The sequence below is a fragment of the Nicotiana sylvestris genome, chromosome 9 (assembly GCF_000393655.2).
Source record: "Nicotiana sylvestris chromosome 9, ASM39365v2, whole genome shotgun sequence".
NCBI lineage: Eukaryota > Viridiplantae > Streptophyta > Magnoliopsida > Solanales > Solanaceae > Nicotiana > Nicotiana sylvestris.
In genome coordinates this window covers 186,528,061-186,549,026 of record NC_091065.1, presented here as the reverse complement: position 1 = coordinate 186,549,026, position 20,966 = coordinate 186,528,061, and the positions used below count along the sequence as shown (strand labels likewise).

Below are 20,966 nucleotides of genomic sequence, written 5' to 3'. Positions count from 1 at the left end.
AATCCGTCTTATTTGGCGCGCTAAAAACATGTCACGCGAACGTGTACACTATTAGTCACGCTTTATTAATTTTGTTAAGATTGTTTTGTCAAAGTCACGTGAACGCGTACTTTGATTTATTTTGGGAATCGTAGTTATGTTACGCGAACGTATATATAATCACAATGAATTGATTAATTAAGAGCGTGCCTAAAGTATTCTAACGCATTCAAGAGTTAATTTGCTAAACTAGTCCCAAACCCAATTTAATCTTAATTGTCACGACCTTAAACTCAGACCCAGTCGTGATGGCGCCCCTCGTGAAGACAAGGCCAACCAATTAAACCCAATTCACCTTTTAAACAGTTAAACAACATAAAAGCAGTCTAAAACATGATTTAGAAATACTAAGTAGCGGATAATATCATTAAAGTGCGGAAGTACAACCCAACACAGCCCTAACCGGGGTGTCACTAGTCATGAGTATCTATAAGTCATAATACAAGTCTACTAAGTCTATAAGCTAGTACAAATGTCTGAAAAGAGATAGAAATGATAAAGGAGGAGAAACACGGGACTGCGGACGTCAAGCAGCTACCTCGTGGACTCTGATATCTGCCGGGAGCTCTCAACTCGCACTAGCAGGATCCACAACTCCTAAATCTGCACACAAGGGTGCAGGGAGTAAAGTGAGTACTCCAACTCAGTGAGTAACAAATGTAAATAAAGACTGAAAGCAAGAAATCACATAAGGCACAAAGCATTCTATAAAGAAGCAGTAAAACCATTTAGAATCAGTAAATCAGTGAAAGGTAGATAAAATCCTTTAACTCAAATGTAGTTTCATGAAAAGGCCTTTTTCAATAATTAAGTAGGTACTTGGTAGACAAATATGAAAAATAAACACATAAAGGCTCGCCCCTCGGGCACAGTATCAACAAATCCGCCCCTCGGGTAACATCTCAGAACAGTACCAGCCCCTCGGGCAAAATCTCACATAATAATGGGTACCCGAGCTCACTAGGGGTGTGCAGACTCCTGGAGGGGCCCCCTGCGGCCAAAGCGCAATATCAAGCCATCTCGTGAAATCAAACTAGGCCATCGGCCTCATATCGATCAAGCCACCTCGTGGCGTACATATCTCAGGCCCTCAGCCTCAAATCAATATCAGTGTTTCCTCACAACATAGGCCCTCGGCCTTACTCAGTCAAAAATCCTCACAAGCCTCTCGGGCAATAGTAAAATAGTGTTTATCAGCCCAAACATCATTTAAAATATCATTTAAGTCTTAAAACTGAGTAAACATGGCTGAGTAGTAAAATAGAGGAAATTAATATGACTGAGTTCAAGTAATAAGTCAAAATAGTGAGGAAATAGTAATAAAATCCCCGAAGGGTTCAAATAGTTGGCACGAAGCCCAGATATGGCATTCAGCCCAAATCATGATGATAGCAAATAATTTCAGTCAAATACGCGGTAAAATCATCAACCGGAATGGACCAAGTCACAATCCCCAATAGTGCATGACCCCACACCCATCATCAAGCGTGTGTCTCACCTCAATATAACACTACGATGTGCAATCCGGGGTTTCAAACCCTCAAAACTTCATTTACAATCATTAGTCACCTCGAACCGGCTAAATCTCTAGCTCGCAACGCCTTTGCCCCTTGAATCGGCCTCCACTCGCGTCGAATCTATCCAAAATCAGAACGAGGACGTCAAAATATGCAAAGGGAACAAAGCCCAAGTAAAAACAATCGAACAACAACAACAACAACAACAACAACGACCCAGTATAATCCCACAAGTGGGGTCTGGGGAGGGTAATATGTACGCAGACCTTACCCCTACCCCGAAGGGTAGAGAGGAAAACAATCGAAAAATACCAAAAATCCCGAAATTGGCAAAACCCGACCCTCGGGCCCACGTCTCGAAATTTAGAAATTTTTACACCAATAGATTCCTTATCTCCCCACGAGTTCATACATACCAAGAACATCAAAATCCATCCACAAATGACCCTACAAATCCCAAATGTTTGGTTTCTAATTTCAAGCCCTAACTCTTAAATTTTAGGCTTAGATTTCATGATTTTCTAGGTGGAATTCACATAATAATCGAGTTTTAAGTCCAAGAATCTTACCTGCCAACGATTCCCCTTGAATCCCTCTTCGATCTCCTCCAAAACTCTCCCAAAATAACCAAATATGGAGGAAATAAACCCAATCTTCGCGGACAAGACGAGTTTAAAAACATTCTGCCCAGGTGTTATTTCCTTCTTCGCGAACGCGGTCAAAGCCTCGCGTTCGCAAATCACAAAAATTCCGTTGACCAAAATTCTTCTTCGCGATCGTGACCTAGCCATCACGAATATGATGGTTCCTCAACCTTACCCTTCGGGAACACACCCCTCTCTCGCGAACGCGAAGAGCAAACACGACCTCAGACCAGCTGACCAAAAAGACCCTACACGAACGCGACTTACATCTCGTAAACGCGATGAACGAGCCTCCAGCCCTTCGCGAATGCGGATCCTCCCTCACGAACGCGAAGGCTAAACTTCCACTGACCCCTCCACTGACTCTTCGCGAACGCGAGGGTCCACTCGCGAACGCGAAGAGTAAAAGCCTGCAACAGCTGAACCTGCAATTTCTGCAATTTTTCCAACTTCAAAATGATCCGATTGACCATCCGAAACTCACCTGATGCCCCCGGGACCTCAACCAAAGGTACCAACATATCCTAAAACCTTATTCAAACTTGTTCCAACCATCAAAACACCTCAAACAACATCAAATCACCCAAAACACATCGGATTCAAGCCTAAGTTTCTAAAATCTTCCGAAATATGCTTTTGATCAAAAACCCAACCAAACCACGTCCGAATGACCTGAAATTTTGCACGCACATCCCAAATGACACAACGGAACTACTGAAACTCTTGGAATTCCATTCTGACTCCTGTATAAAACTCTTGCCTACCAACCGGAAATTGCCAAAATATCAACTTCGCCAATTCAAGTATAATTCTATTATGGACCTCCAAAATCCATTCTGATCACGCTCATAAGCCACAAATTACCTCCCGAAGCTAACCAAACCATCGGAACTCACATCCGAGCCCTCTAACATATACGTCAATATCCGGTTGACTTTTCCAACTTAAACTCACTCTAAAGAGACTAAGTATCTCAAACCTTACCAAAATCATCCCGGATTCGATCCGACCAACCCGATACCACGAAACACAGATAACAAGGTATAAAGAAGCAGAAATGGGGAAAACAGAGCGGTAACTCATGAGGCGACTGGCCGGGTCGTCACATTAATGGACCGAAAGAAAAGAAAAAACAAACTTTTCATTACAAACACTGCCATGACCACCTAAATATCCAAACGCTCTTATACCGTTTAAGCTAACTGCCAAACGACATGTAGACAAATCAAATAATTTTTTTTAATTTTTTCATATAAAAACATTTCTCAACATATGTTTCTTTTAAAAAAATTAGAGTGATGGACTAATTTTGAGGGCATTTTTGTAAACATGTAATTTTTTTGAAAATTGTGCAGTGTTTTAATACAGCAAACCAAACAATGGATAAAAAATATATCAGCATAACTAATACCGGCATTACTAATACACCCTATCCAGCATTATTCTTATGCACCCAACCAAATTACCCCTAATAACACACTCTAATTTCACTCTCTCTGAAAAAACAGAAGGACGGACAGAGCCGCTTCTCCTCCTTCTTTTAGCAAAATTTGTCCATCATCTAATTTATTGTAGTAGTTTGGGCCGGGGCGGATGGAGGGGAGATTGTGTAAGAGCTGGGCCCAAAAACTAGCCCAATTTCGAATTTAACCTCTAAACAGTCACTTTTTTCCTTCTTTATTAGGCTTTGCACAATTAACCACTTTAAACTCTAAATTTAGTTTAGTCTAATTTGTATGGAAAAATTATTTATTTATTTTACCTAATTATTAACTAATGACCTAATTAATTAACTAACCTAAGAATGCATTTTTTATTTTTAGTTATTTAAATGATGCATTTAACAATGTAATTAAAATCTAAAAAATGCAATTTAATATCTAAAAGGCTATGAAATTATATTTGAACATTTTTTATGATTTACGATATTCCTAGCATGCATAAAGAATGCGAATAAATGCAAAACCAAATAAAGAAAAACTCCTAAAATTCATAAAAATAATTATAATTATTTTCGGATTATTTTTGGGAGTAATTTCCTATATGAGGCAAAAATAAGGTGCTCACAACAGCGCTGCACCTGCGGCCCCAAATGGGCAGGTGTGATTAGACCAGAACCAGCATTGCTTCAAAAATCTCACAAGTTCAATTTTATTCTGGATTCGATCTGAATCGCACCCTTGCCCCCAGGATTTTGTCTGAATATATCAACTAGTTCCAAAACACATAACACGCCTACTCGAGGCCAACTATTACATCAATCAACATATGTTCTATGGATCGCAACCTAAATTCAAGCCTATGAACTATGAACTTCCAAATTCTGAATCAAATGTCGATTCACACCAAATCAACTCCGATTGACTTCAAATTTTTCACACAAGTCATAAATGACATTACAGTCCTATTTCAACTTTTAGAAATTAGGATTCAGCCCCGATATCAATAAAGTCAACTCCCGATCAAACTTTCCAAAATCTTCCAACTTTTCAACTTTCACCAAATCACGTCGAAACGACCTACGGACCTCCAAATCAATACCGGGACACACCCCTATGACAAAAATTACCCTACAGAGCTATTGGAACTGTCAAACTCCATTGAGGAGTCATCTTCACACAAGTTAAACTATGGTCAACTCCTATGACTTGGACCTCCAACTTAGGGACTATGTGTCCCATTTCATTCCGAAACTCATACGATATCAAAACCAACTTTCCGGTAAAACGATATCAAAGACAACCACCCCGGAAAGTTACATAACCACAATATAGCATAGAGGCAGCATAAAATAAGGGATTGGGGGTTAAAATACCGAAAACGACCGTCGAGTCATTACACCGTCACCCGAATTCATGAAGATGCTATCGATTAAAGCACATGAAAAATGTCAAATCTTCTTGAACTATTGTTTTATGGTCCTAAAATACCATAAAATGAGGAACAGTAATGGCGAAGCAATAACTATTATTCATTCCGTCATTTTTATGGGTGCACCAAATTTTAGGCAGTTCGGAGCCCATCGTTTGAATTCATGAAGATTGTGTGGTCATTAGCACATGAAAAATGAGAAATCATCCTGAATTCTTATTTTAAGGCCCTAAAACGTCAAAAAATGAGGAACACTCATGGCGAAGCAATGCCATTGCTCATTAAGTATTTTCTTATGGTCCCACAAAATTTTAGGCGATTCGGAGCCCGTCGCACGAATTCATGAAGATGGCGTGAATAGCACATGAAAAAATTAAAAATCGTCCTAAATTTCTAATTTATGGCCCTAAAATGCCAAAAAACGAGGAACAATCGGAGCGACGCAATAATTATTATTCATTAGGTTATTTCTGATGGGTCCATAACTTTTTAGGCGATTCGGAGCCCGTTGGTAGAATTTATGAAGATGGCGTGGACATTAGTACACGAAAAATTGAAAATTATCCAGAATTCCTTTTTTATATCCCTAAAACACCAAAAATGTGAACAATCATGGGGAAGCAATGAATATTGTTCGTTATCGTTCAGGGTGAAATTTGACCTTTCTCCCCTTTATTTGTCTTAAAACCCATTATTTTTCCTTCCTCTTTTATCATAAATCTGCACCTTTATTGTGATTGAGCATGGTGAAAGTATTGCTGAACAACTTAGAAATCCAACATATAAATACAATAATAGCATCTCAAGTGCATCAGTATCATTCATGACTGCTGAACTATGTACAATATATATATAGTAATAACAATAACAATAAATCCAGTAATCCAACAAGTAAGGTTTGGGGAGGATAAACCTTACCACTATCTGATGAAGGTAGAGAGACTATTTTCAATAGAGCCCAGCTGTACAATATTAAAGACGCTTTAATTTTGCGGCTGGAATGTACAGATAGGACTTCCAATTGAATACCATATACAACATGCAAAAGTAGATAAGGAATGAGATGCAGCCGATGGCAGTAACTGCAACACCCATTGAATGTGCTAAAATAGCAAACATACCAGTAACAAATGCAAGTACAAGTGCTGCCATGGCCAAAAGCTGCAAGTGAGTCGCGAGCACATATAACAAAATCAAACTCTGATGATTTTTAGTTAATAATAGTACAGCCCTTGCTGCCATGGTGAAGTAGCTGAATACAGCACCAGTGGAGCATACAAATGCAATGGTATTCGTATAAACGAATGCTTTGAAAGCTGCTTTTCTTATTAGAATTGCCATGCCTTGATTAGGGCCGGGATTGCTGTCAAATCCTCCTGGCAATGTGAAACCAGCTGCGAAGGTAATTGTAACTATTAGTGTGGCCACAACTAGATGTGTTTGAGCTACCGTCATAACTTTATCCTTCATTTTTTCATCCTCCTCCTTCCTTTTTTCCTTCTCATTCTCTGTCATTGGCTTTTTCTTGTCCTTCAGTCTTATCTTCACATCCCGTCCTCCAAATCGGCCAATTCGTAACAAATGCGTTATCATTATGCCCTATATATAGAAAAAATGCAGTAAGTTTTGATTTAGAAATACAGATAAGATATCCGAAAGTGAGTGATTAACATAATTTACCCTTTAATATATTAAACTTTCACCTTTGTGTGGATTTATATGGTGCTTACCTTACTTGGTGTCCATTTGGCAGACATTGCTACATCCTGCGGAGTCTGATTTTTTTTGTTAAATGCCATGTTTTTTGCTCTGGGATGCTTTATTAGTTCTTGCTCACAGTATTCAGAAGCAGCAAGCAAATGGAGTGGAGTATTTCCATCATTATCTGTCTCATCAATTAGACTAAGATATTCTGGAGAATTTAATAGGAATTTGACTACCTTTTTCTTTTTGTTCAATATGGCGATATGAAGAGCATTTTGGCCTTGACTGTTAAGCATTTCCCAGCAATCTGGGCAGTGCTTTAATAACTCCTTCATTATAGTTACATAACCTTCATTGGCTGCAATGTGAAATGTTGTCGTCCAGTCATCTCCATTGCCGGTTGTAATGTAGGCTAATGATTTCTTCCACCCTAGCAAATCGGAAACTACTTCTTTACTCCCTAGTTTAATGGCATAGTGCAGTGAATTCCAACCCCACTGGTCCGCTTCCTCGCATAGTGATTTATTCCATTGCCACAGTAAATTAATGCACTCTGCATGCATCAAATAAGATGATAAGCCGTTAATTCGTCTATACTATACGTTAGAAAATTTTGGAGAGCAAGACAACTCAAACAATCACTCAAACCTATCAGAAGAGAAGTGGAGGAAAAGATGATTCTTCTTCGTAACTTGGCTTATATTTATAAGTGATCTTTATCATGTATCTAGAGTATAATGTATCACCTTATAATTCAAGACTTTTCCTATTCCCCAAAGTACATGAATGAACTCTCTAGATTAACACCACGCTTATCTACATCTCCTAATACATACATTTAATTAGTTCATGAACTAATAATAAATACTCCAATATACATGAATAAAGTTTAACGTTTCGACACCATTAAGATCTTTATTATGGACTATATATGTTGGTATTAAATCCATTGTTCCTTAGAATGTTTATAAGTAAGGGTTCACTAGCAGAAGCGAACCATGATTTGAACGTCGCGGGTGCACTTTTGCATTCAATCAAACTCTGCTTTATATAATAGGGTGTCACTATTAATATATCAATGTGTTTTAAAACATGTACATGTATACATGAAATTTTCGCAAAACTTGGACGGGAATGGTAGTCGGGTTTGTGGGGTCCATACCTCACCTACCACATTGAATAAAAGAAAAAGAAAGAGGAATGATTGACCGATAGAAAAAACAAAACTGTGGGCGCCAGTGGTTTACAATTGCAAATTGCAACGAACCAATTTATCTGATTGGTTTCTTGGGCAGCAATGATGGCTATAAATAGCAGCCCCATTCTCTCAATTCAGACACCAAAAAACGAGAGAAGCTAAGCAGAAAGCAAAATAGTGAGAGTAATCCACAGATTGTTGTCTGTGAGATAAATAGTGAGTGGTAGTAATATTATAGTGAGGTGTCTTTAAATAAAGAGTATTATTTCTTTCAAAATTGTAGTAGCCTCTTGACACTACCAAGTTGTAATATTATAGTGGTTATATTTCTCCGCTCGGGTATTGTATTTTACCCTATTAAAAGAGTTGGTGTCGTTATTACTCTCTTGTGTTATTATTATTTGCCGTGGGTATTATTACTGGGCGGGATATATTGTTTTTTATCCCAACAACGTGGTATCAGAGCCATGGCAAATAATGGTCCATTATCTTTTCAGTACCCCTATCTGACAAAAGATAATTATAAGAAATGGTGTCTACGTATGAAAGTCATTCTTGTCTCTCAAGATGTGTGGGAAATCGTGGATAGAGGGTATGCAAAACCAGATAATGAGGAAACTCTGCCTCAAACTGAATAAAAAGTCTTGGCAAAGACAAGGAAGAAGGATCAACAAGCTCTCACGCTCATCCACCAATGTTTGGATGATGCCATGTTTGAGAAGGTGACAGATGCTACCACCTTAAAAGAAGCTTGGGGTATTTTACAAAATTCTCTTCAAGGAGTTGACAAGGTGAAAAAGGTAAAATTTCAAACTCTAAGGGCTGATTTTGAAGCTTTAAAAATGAAAAAATCCGAATGCATCTTGGATTATTTTTCAAAAGTGAAGGTTGTTGTAGATCAACTAAGAAGATACGGAGAGGACATAGAAGATGTCCGTGTGGTAGAAAAGATCATTCGCACTTTAACACCTAAATTTGATTTTGTGGTGTGTGCTATTAAGGAGTCTAAAGATTTAGACTCTATGATGGTGGAGCAATTGGAAGGTTCTTTACAAGCCCACGAAGAAAAGATCAAAAGGAGAAAAGAAGTGTCATTGGTGCAACTTCTTAAAACTCAGGCATCCTTCAAGGATTATGACGTGAAACAAGCTATCGAGGAAACGGACGAGGACGAAGCCGTGGCGGTCATGGAAGAGGAAGAAGTAACAGTAACAACTTCAACAATGAAGTTAAAATCCACCAAACATTTAGAGGTCGTGGTCGTGGACATAGAGGAGGAAGAGGACGTAGCTACTACCAAATAAATAATGGACAAAGGTATGACAAATCAAAAATTGAGTGTTATAATTATCATAAATTTGGCCATTACTCTTGGGAATGTCGTAGCAATGTTGAAGAAAAAGCTAATCTTGTTGACGACAAGAAAGAAGAAAATGAGTCAATGTTGTTGATGACACTCAAGGAAGAAGACAGAAATGATTGCAGCTCATGGTATTTGGACAATGGAGCTAACAATCATATGTGTGGATGCAAAGAGAAATTTGTGGAGATCAATAAAACGATGAGAGGTAATGTGTCCTTTGGAGATACCTCAAAGGTTCAAATCGAAGGGATAAGTACGATTCTGAAATCCTGTAAAGATGGTAGTCACAAGTTAATTCAAGGTGTTTATTATGTGCCAAAATTAAAAAGTAATATTTTATGTTTGGGCCAACTTCTTGAAAAGGAATATGACTTCCACATGAAAAATATGCATCTTTGGCTTAGAGATTCAAGTGGAATTCTAATTGCTAAAGTGCATATGGCAAAGAATATATTGTTTTCTCTGAATCTTAAAACAATTGATGCAAAGTGTTTGAAGGCTAATGTGCAAGATAAATCATGGTGTTGGCACATGCGATTTGGGCACTTAAATTTTGAAGCGCTCAAATCAATGGGAGAAAAAAACATGGTACATGGGATACCATCAATCAATCATCCAAATTAATTGTGTGAAGCTTGTCTTCTTGGGAAACATGCAAGGAGGAGTTTTCCAAAGGAGGTCATGTCAAGATCAACCAAGCCGCTCCAGCTTGTCCACACTGATGTGTGTGGACCAATCAATCCACCTTCTTTTGGTAAAAGAAAATACTTTCTGCTTTTCATTGATGACTTTAGTAGAAATACTTGGGTTTATTTTTTGAACAAAAAATCTGAAGCTTTTACTGCTTTTAAAAATTTCAAAGTACTTGTGGAGAAAGAAAGTGGCAATGAAATTAAAGCTCTAAGGTCTGATAGAGGTGGCGAATCCACTTCAAACGAATTTAATGACTTCTGTCAACTTCATGAAATTTGCCGCCCTCTAACGGTACCTTATTCACCTCAACAAAATGGTGTTGCAGAGAGAAAGAATCGAACGATTCTTAATATGGCTAGATGTATGTTGAAAGCTAAAAGTATGCCCAAGGAATTTTGGGCCGAAGCTGTTTCTTGTGCAGTTTATTTGAATAACAGGTCTCCAACAAGAAATGTTAGAGATCAAATCCCTCAAGAAGCATGGAGTGGAAGAAATCCAAGTGTCATGCACTTGAGAATCTTTGGGAGCATAGCTTATGCTCATGTGCCACATCAAGGGAGAGCAAAGCTTGACGATCGAAGTGTCAAGCATGTGTTTGTTGGCTATGATACGAGTTCAAAAGGCCACAAGCTATACAACCCAAGTAGCGGCAAGGTGGTGGTAAGTCGTGATGTTGAATTTGATGAAGAATTGGCATAAAATTGGAAAGCTGAGGAAGAAACTTCATATGATTTTCTTCCATACTTTTGTGATGAAGAAGAACCAGAGACCGTGGAACCTGTGCAGGACACAACTCCACCTCCTTCTCCAACAAATGTTGCATCTCCCTCTTCTCAAGAAGGTTCAAATGAACAGCCACAAAAGACAAGGAGCATTCAAGAGCTCTATGAGGACACAAAAGAAGTTACTAATTTTGATTTTTTATGTTGTCTCTTTGCTGACAGTGAACCAATGAACTTTGATGAAGCTGTTACAAACAAAAGGTGGAGATAAGCCATGGAGGAGGAGATTGAGTCAATAGAGAAGAACAACACTTGGGAGTTAACAACTCTTCCCAAGGGTCATCGAGCAATTGGAGTGAAATGGGTATACAAGACAAAGAAGAATGCCGATGGAGATGTGGAGAGATACAAGTCACGAATTATGGCTAAAGGGTACAAGCAAAGGCAAGGCATTGACTATGAAGAAGTCTATGCACCTGTTACCCACATGGAGACGATTCGTTTGCTTATCTCTTTGGCGGCGCAAATGAAGTGGAAGATTCATCAACTAGATGTCAAGTCACCCTTCTTGAATGGCTATCTTGAAGAAGAAGTCTATGTTGAACAACCATTGGGCTTCATGGTCAAAAACCATGAAGATAAAGTGTTGTGGTTGAAAAAAGCTTTATATGGATTAAAGCAAGCCCCGCGAGCATGGAATAGTTGCATCGACAAGTATTTTCAAGACAATGGGTTTACTCGTTGTCTCCATGAATATGCTCTTTACCTTAAAGTTCATACTAATGGAGATATCTTACTTGTTTGTCTTTATGTTGATGATCTTATTTTCACGGGTAATAACCCAAGTTTGTTTGAAGCTTTCAAGAAAGATATGTCCCGTGAGTTCGAGACGACAGACGTAGGGCCCATGTCATATTACCTGGGCCTAGAAGTGAAGCACATGGATGATGGAATTTTTATCTCTTAAGAAAGCTATACAAAAGAGAGATTGAAGAAGTTCAACATGCTCGATTGCAACCCCGTGAAAACACCGATGGAAAGTGGGACAAAATTGTCCAAGTTTGATGAAAGAGAAAAAATGGATCCCACGAGAAAAAATCTTGTGGAAAGTTTGAGGTACTTGACTTGTACCAGGCCAGATATACTTTTTGAAGTTGGAGTAGTAAGTCGCTTCATGGAGGCTCCTACCTCTACTCACTTGAAGGTTACTAGAAGAATTCTTCGTTACCTAAAAGGTACAATCGATTTTGGGTTATTTTATTCTTCTTCTAATGATTTCAACTTTGTGGGATTTTGTGATAGTGATTATGCAGGAGATATTGATGATAGAAAAAGTACAACTGGTTTTGTATTTTTCTTGGGTGATTTTGTTATTTCTTGGAGTTCAAAGAAACAGCCAATTGTTACTCTCTCGACTTGTGAAGCCGAATATATAGCAGCAACATCATGTACATGTCATGCTATTTGGCTAAGGAGATTATTAAAGGATCTCAATTTGCCACAAATGGAAGCTACAAAGATTTGTATTGATAACAAATCAGCTCAGACACTCGCGAAGAATCCAGTGTATCATGATCGAAGCAAGCATATAGATACAAGGTATCACTTCATCAGAGAGTGCATTTCCAAGAAGGAAGTCGAGCTCAAATATGTGAAGTCTCATGATCAAGTTGCAGACATTTTTACAAAGCCTCTCAAGTTTGAAGATTTTCAGAGATTGAGAACAAGACTTGGACTGAGGAAGAAAAATCAAAATTAAGGGAGAGATTTGTGGGGTCCATACCTCACCTACCACATTGAATAAAAGAAAAAGAAAGAGGAGTGATTGACGGGGAGAAAAAATAAAATTGTGGGCGCCAGTGGTTTGCAATTGCAAATTGCAATGAACCAATTTATCTGATTGGTTTCTTGGGCAGCAATGATGGCTATAAATAGCAGCCTCATTCTCTCAATTCAGACACACCAAAAAAAACGAGAGAAGCTAAGCAGAAAGTAAAGCAGTGAGAGTAATTCACAGATTGTTGTCTGTGAGATAAATAGTGAGTGGTAGTAATATTATAGTGAGGTGTCTTTAAATAAAGAGTATTATTTCTTTCAAAATTGTAGTAGCCTCTTAACACTACCAAGTTGTAATATTATAGTGGTTATATTGCTCCGCTCGGGTATTGTATTTTACCCCATTAAAAGAGTTGGTGTCGTTGTTACTCTCTTGTGTTATTATTATTTGTCGTGGGTATTATTCCTGGGCGGAATATATTATTTTTTATCCCAACAGGGGTACGGAACCTTAGAATTTGAACTTTACACATTATAATTAACCTAAAGTGTGCATTAATCAATCATGACTTAAGGAATATGTACCCATAATCAGGCCAAGTAATGCGATTATCTAACATATTCTGTAATTTATATGGATATACTACTTCCATTTCAATTTATGTGAACTCACTTGACTGGGTATGGAGCTTAAGATAAGAGAGAAGACTTTTGAACTTGTGGTGTAAAATGCGGCATATATATTTTGTGTGGCTATAAATCATTGCATAAAGGTAAATTATTTTCAAATATGACAATTAATGGATCATTCTTTTTTGCGCGGACGAAAAAAAAAAAACGTACAATATTCTTACCGGAGTATTTGAATATGATTGCTGCATGCATAGGGTTTCGTTGAGATGGTCCTGAATAAGATGGTCTATTGCAGTATCTCAAGATTTCACGCAAAGCATCCAGAAAATTAGATTCCACAGCTAGATACAGAGGCGTCTCCCCAGCACTGTTTGCTGGAAATTCGAAATCAGGATCTTCTTTCACCAAGAGAGTGACTACACCAAAATGTCGCTTCCTCACAGCTTTGTGCAAGGCCGTATCTCCTTTGTCATCTGTCTTCCGCATCATGAGCTGCTTTGCCTCTCGTTGTCCTTCACTGAGCAGCACGCGGACAACTTCAGCATGACCCTCGTTAGCTGCTACGTGAAGTGCTGTCTCATGTTTCTTGTTCTGACGGCATAACAATGCCGGGGAAATAGTGAGGACTCGTTGGACAAAATCGGAGTGGCCATAAAGGGCTGCGACGTGGATGACTGTGTTGCCCTTCTGAGTGAATTGATAGCCAATTTCTTCATCTCCTGTCAATTTTGGTAGGAAGTCGTCGCCCTCTCCGGTATTGCCTTCCACTGCAGCCTTATATAAGGTTGGATCCATCCTTTGTGATATCGGGTACGTAATACATCCATATTCGTCCAATTATATGATCTTAGTTATTGTGGGACCAGTCCCTAAATAAAATAAACAATTAGAAAAAAAAGACAAAAAGAAAGAGATGTGATTGGTTGAAATAAAAGATTGTGGAATAAACTTTGACGGTGGAACCAATAGTCATAACCAATTTGCTTTGAAATGTAAACTTTGACGGTGGAACCAAAAGTCATAACCATTTTGCTTTGAACTAAAAGCTTGTCGGCGGCTGTAAACTTTGACGGTGGAACCAAAAGTCATAACCAATTTGCATAAATTGGCAAGTAGGCAATAAAATAGATTTTGATTGGTTTATTTGGACCGCGACTCACTCTATAAATAGCAGACTCGTTTTTTCATTCAATCCCACTAAAATAAGAGAGAAGCAGTAGAAGTTAGAGAGAGTAATCCACATATTGTAATTTGTGAGATAATTAGTGAGAGCGAGTAATACTATAGTGAGGTGTATAAAACAAAAAGTGTTGTTTCTTTTGAAGTTGTAGTAGTTTCTTGACACTACTAAGTTATAATATTATAGTAGTAATATCGCTCCACTTAGGTGTGTGTCACGACCCGGAATTCCCACCATCATAATAGTGATGGCGCCTAACATTTCACTTGTTAGGCAAGCTAACATTAGAGGATTCTTAATACCAACTTTAACCACACTACTGGAAAATTCACCTATGGCTACGCATGGAAAACCGTTGCAACAGATAGCTAAACCGTTGCCATAGAGGTATTGCAACAGTTCAGCGCCCGTTCCACAAGTTGTCGTTACTATAGAGCTTATGGAACGGTTTTTAGAACGGTTCAGATAACCGTTGCTATAGTATAGTTTATCGCAATGGCTTTCCCTCTTCTTGTTGGAACGATTATTCGTATCAACTGGAACGGTTAATTTCCATTACCATAACGTTAAATGAAACGGTCAATAACCGTTACTATATCTATTAAATCATTACGGCTATTATAGAAATGGCAACGATTTCTTTAAGATATTGCAACAATTGAACTACCTATTGCAACGGTTTTTAGATTATTGGAACAGTTTGCAAGTCCTATGGCAACGGTTCTGTTAGCTATTGTAACAGTTTAATTGAATTGAAAATATTGCCCCTGTTCTAAATAAAGATTTACATATATATACAATAAACTATAAAACACTAAAAATTATATAAATAAAAAATGTTTTAAAATGTCTTGATAACAAACATTCCTAAAAACCGCCACATGCATCTACAACAATCAATAATTCAAAATTCTCTTAAGTAAGGTCTAGATCTTCATCACCGCCTCTGTCTTTCATTTTTACTCCACCTACAAAAGAGTATAAATAAAGTCATTATCCCTTCAAGAGAATCCTATCTAAAAATTCACTTGGTCCACAAAACCAAGGGTAAAAAGAAAGTATAAAATTCTGCATTAAACCCCAAAATTGGATGGCAAAATATTGGTTTATCCCATAATATACGGACAAAGATATTCCGGAGATAAGGCATCATCAACACATAAAAAGATACTCCCAAGAATGCAAAATTCCAAAAAACAGTTCACAAGAAGTACAAAAAGACAAACGTCTCCAATTAATAAGGCAAATAACTAAATCAACTTAACAAGTAATTTGGAACTCAACTTAACAGATCAGTGAAGAGGAGAGATAGTACAAATTACATGTTTCATTAGGAAAGAACCAAGAATCTCCTAGAGACATATTAAGAACCCATCTCAGACGATAATGGAATGCAGTACCAATTCTATTTGACAATAATGGAATAAGACTTCTGACATTATTTTTCAAAAGTAAATTGTGCTTCATGTATATATTAATAAAACTAAGGTGTCAAATGTATGCTATTACTCTCATTCATGGAGGTTTAATACTCTTGTACTTGACTAATTAGCTGGAAAGTCACCTTTAGATCTATCTAGCAGCTACGTAATTCCTACAGGCAATGTATCAACTCCAGAGGATGGCAAGATTGGTAACTGAGCAGCCCTGTACTGGATGCCGCAGCTACGTAACTCCTACAGGCAATATATCATCTCCATATCTGATTCAAGTAGCTTTTTAAAGAGCCAATGGAAAATTTTATGAGGCAGAAACGGAAATATACATATAGCGTCGGCTCATACACAACGGCCATTTTAAAATAGACATCGCTGGTAATCAGTAAATCGACGAATTTTCACAAACACATAATATGCACATAAACAGAAATCATTAAATCAAATTGATAATTGAGATAGCGGCGAGTGCTGTTGAAGAGATGCGGGAGAAGAGGGGACAATGACGAAACAATTGTCAAGAATGGGGGACTTTAGAGTGTCCCAATAGAGTATTGCCAAGGCATATAACTCGATTTTCCATTGAAGTTCTGCTTAAATAACTAATTATGTTTGATATTTGAACCAAAATCATGGCATAAACTTTAGAGTGTACCGATCTCAAATGCCATTAAAAGGTGTACTTCAGAGGACAAGAAGTGTGCAAAGCAGAAACAGTTAAATCACCCAAGAAGTATGCAAAGCAGAAACAGTTAGAATATTCAAAGGACAAAATGACACAGATATACATTCTAAGGCAGGTGTTCAGGACAACTAGATCTAAAACAGCTGCAAATATTGCCCAAAAATACAGTAAAACAGATGCAAATATCGCCCAAAAATGCAGCAAAACAGCTAAAGAAATCACCTTCCCAAAGCTTCTGCAAAATTCAGCAATTCTCCTTCCGAAACCAACCCAAAAATATGGCAAAACCCAGCTGAGAAGCCAGTCGTGCAAGCTTATAATAAGCTGGATCATCCTACTGCTACAGCTGGTGATTCAACTAATAAAACCAGCTGATCTTAATGCTAAAGTTGTGAATCATGAATTGCAAGAATATATGGTACTGAAGTGTTGGAGGGTACAACTGATAATAGCACTGATGATATCGCCCACTGATGATAATATCCAGAAGATGGGCTATCCCCCTTCTTATTCATTGGCATATACGGAAAGCAAGATGCAAAAAGAAAATATGAATGTGAAAGAATTTATGTAACAAGAGCTATCCAACAAATATGTTGTGATGCAACCATCATCCTCCATAAACAGTTCAGCCAGATTGAGGTCACTACTCCCTAGAATACTTTGGTTACACAAGCTGAAAGGGCTACTCCGCAGATGAAGATAATCAAAGTACTATGGAAATTTCCCCTAGAAAGCGCAACTAAAATAAGTACTGATGCTAGTACTACCTTTTAGAAGCAAATATCAGAAGCTACAGGCTATGTTGAGACATCAACCAGCTGCTGAAACTGCTGATTCTAAAACTACAGCTGGTAAACAAACTTTATCCATAATGTCGTCGGCAACAAAACAACCAAAAGGAGGGGATGACCACACAAGAGAACAACATGAAGACACGATGAGGGAAGAGGAGTTAAGTGATGAACCTGTCCAGAAGTTAAACGAGCTAAACACTCAAGGATCTGGTTCGTTAACACGACAAGTTGGTATAGCAAAGGAAGGGGAAAGTAGCATTTAGATTTTAGATTCATATTTCAATTTTTGCCTTAATCTACAATCATAATACTTCTTTCAACAACAACAATATACCTAGTGAATTCTTACAAGGCGGGGTCTAGTGAATTCTGTGTTTTGATCAAGCAGCATAAATATATTGAAAATAGGCATAATTATAGGAACATAAATCTCATTCTAATTGGTAAAGTTAAATTGAAAGTCGCTTTCATTACAAGTAAGGAGTCTTAATTCCCTTTAAGTTGCAAATGTAGCAGTTAAAAGTGTTCCAAGCTTAAACTTTTATCCTGCACCTTTATCTAATTAAAGTCTAAACCACAAATTATCTATTAATGCTACGACCATTTCCAACAGCCAAAAGGACATAACTCAAATAACAACAGTTCCACAATCAAATTACCAACAAAAAAAAACAGTTCCACAACCAATAATTTTGCACTGGAATTTATTTTCGACCCCAACAAAACTAATTACAATAGCAGAAAAATACACTGGAAATAGCAGAAATCAAACAGATTCTGCAAAGTAAATCTTTAGCTCCCATTCTTTTCCACGCCAATAAGTTTCCCAAGTATTGAAACATGTCTGCTCTTTCTAACTAGATGCTCACAACCATTGTTCCAAATAGTTCCCAATTTTTTTCCGAGGACAGTCAATTAATCGAGTTAATAAACAAAATAAACATGAATTTCGACAAATCGATAGGAATACAACAGATCTGCAAAACCATATAAAAGGGGAAACCACATTGTATGCAGCTGGAAAAAATAGTACGAGTTAAAAAATTAATTACTGTAAGAAATAAAATATAAAAATAACAGTTACCAAATCAAAAAATATTAAGAGTTTCAGAAAATAATACTCTAGAAGAGCTGAAGGTTACCCGAATTAGACGTACGAAGTAGAAACTCGATGCGAGCTAGTAAATAAGTAGAAACTCGATGCTAGGGTTTTTGAAAGGAAAATGAATTTTGAGTAATTGAGCAAACAGAGAGCGAGCGAGTCGGTAATGGCGCTGACAAGCGAGAAGAGCTGTTGACTGGAGGAGATCGTATTGGAGGAGATGGTAATTTGGAGCTGCTCTAATGGCTATCTTCTGCAGCGTTTTGACCTCCTTTTGACTGAGATTTGGACCGATTTTCAGAGGTGATTGTTTTGAGGTCTTTTTGACTGATTTTCACTGGGGTATTTGGGGCTGTTTTTTGACTGATTTCAAGGTGATTTGGGCTAGTTTTTGCTGATTTTTGGTGGTGAAGATGATTGGAAGAGATCTCCTTGTAATTTCCGATTGTGAGCTTGTACCCTAATTTTGAGGGGTTTACGTATTTCATAGTAGTATTTTATTAGGTATAAAAACAAAAAATAAAAATTACAAATCACATGGTGGGCCCCTTTCATTTTAGGGGTATAGAAAATTTGGGTAAAAAATAAGGAGGGAATTAATAACCGTAACAATAGATATAATAGTTACCATAGATTGATTTATTGCTACGATTCTACAAAACGTTGCCATATATACCTCTATCGGAACAGTTTTAAGACTATTGCAACGGCTCAGTAGCTAAGTGTCCCGGTAGTTCCAATAATATTTTGTAACGGTTAAAACCGTAACAATAGACTACCTATAGCAACGGTTACTGATCCGTAGCAATAAAAAACGTTGTCATAGTTCCAATTTCTAGTAGTGCCAATTTCATTAATAAGAACAGCAATGCTAAATATAGACTAAAACAGCTTTGTGGAATAACATAAATCTGAAATATCTGGAACAATTAGGATCTGGAGTCACAACTCACGAACTACTATGATTAACTACAAACAGAGTCTGAAAGGAAATACATTGTTCTAAAGGGGAAAAAAAAGTAAAACACTAAGACTAGGGAGAGACTCCAGGGTCTGCGGACACCAGCAAATCTACCTTGGGTCTCCGGTCAATCAATCCAGTGGCTAACCTTACGATCAGCTCGGACCAGTACCAAAATCTGCACAGAAGTACAGTATAGTATCAGTATAACCGACCACATGTACTGGTAAGTGTTGAGCCTAACCTCGTCGAAGTAGTGACGAGGCTATGACAAGACACCCACATAATAAACATGTGCAATTTAACAGCATATGTACAAAATAATAGCAAGTAAAAGCTAGAGACAAGTAATATCAGGAGGGGGACATGCTGAAGGGGTCACAAAATAAAGAATCATAGTAGTAATAAGAACTTGATCAACCAATATACCTTGAACGAATAAGAACAAGTAAACGCAGTAAAGGAAAATGCACGGCATCACCCTTCATGCTTTTACTCTCAACCTCACCATATAATCAATAGAAACGGCACGACATTACCCTTCGTGCATTAACTCTCATAACATGGCACGGCATCACCCTTCGTGCATTAACACTCACAATATGGCACGACATCGCCTTTCGTGTTTTACTTTCTCATAACATGGCACGACATCACCCTTCGTACATTAACACTCTCCCTTACCATAAAACAATTAACAAAAGACAACAGGGAGATAGGAATAACAAGAACAAGTCTAACTTCAATATTTGGTTCTACAATACTAACCTCAACTTTGAAATCACTACTCAATTATCACCAAAAGATCCGTAAACATGATAAGAACGATCAACTTGATTATACTAGTCTAAACATGGATAACATGATTAAAGAAAAACAATAATTACAAGAAACCAAGTCTCACTCGCATGCTTTATCCGACAACAATGCATAGGTACTCGTCGCTTTACCTATATGTTGCACCCAACATTTAAACATGTAGCAAATAGAGAAATAAGTCCTAATCCCTCAAGTCAAGGTTAACCACGGGACTTACCTCGCTCCATAGACCAAATTCAAAGCTCAACCACCGCTTTGCCTTTCAAACAAGCCACCGAACCAATAAAATCTAGCAATTTACCAACCAAACTATTCAAATTAAGCCTTAGGAACTACCCATGACTGTAAAGAATTCAATTTAGGTCATTATTGAAAAAATCAACAAAAGTCAACACCCGAACCACTTGGTCCAAACCCAAAATTCGGACCAAAACCCGATTACCCATTCACTCCCGAGTCCGGTTATGTGATTTGTTTTGGAATTCGACCTCAATTTGAGGTCTAAATCCCCAATTTATCAAATTCCTAGTTTCTACCCAAGAACCCTCAATTCCCACCATGAAAACTCTAGATTTTAGGTTGAAATCTAAGGAAACGTAGTCAAATATTGAAAGAAAGTAGTTTAGAATCACTTACCAATGATTTGGGGAAGAAAAGTTCTTTGGAAAATCGCTTCTAGGATTCTTGAAAATTTGAAGAATGAATCAAAATCCCGTCTAAGTCATATTTACCCAGCTGCAGATGTCGCACTGCGATGGGGCTTTGGAAATGCGAAGCCCGCAAATGCCAAGGAACCATCGCAAATGTGAAGCCCATCACACCTATG

At 37.7% G+C, this 20,966-nt stretch overlaps 1 protein-coding gene and 1 long non-coding RNA gene across 2 annotated transcripts; both read right to left on the bottom strand.

Annotated features, from left to right (window-relative positions):
- Positions 1–5,952: 5,952 nt before the first annotated feature.
- Positions 5,953–13,955, bottom strand: LOC104247210 (protein ACCELERATED CELL DEATH 6-like). Its single transcript, XM_009803171.1, has 3 exons — positions 13,382–13,955; positions 6,802–7,328; positions 5,953–6,670 (listed from the first exon to the last, which is right to left on the bottom strand). The coding sequence occupies exons 1-3, from the start codon at positions 13,953–13,955 to the stop codon at positions 6,044–6,046; spliced, it is 1,728 nt and encodes a 575-aa protein (XP_009801473.1). The 3' UTR covers positions 5,953–6,043.
- Positions 13,956–15,145: 1,190 nt separating this feature from the next.
- On the bottom strand, positions 15,146–18,836 carry LOC104247208 (uncharacterized). Its single transcript, XR_716145.2, has 2 exons — positions 18,401–18,836; positions 15,146–15,308 (listed from the first exon to the last, which is right to left on the bottom strand). It is a non-coding gene; the product is annotated as an uncharacterized lncRNA (long non-coding RNA).
- Between the last annotated feature and the right edge of the window lie 2,130 nt (positions 18,837–20,966).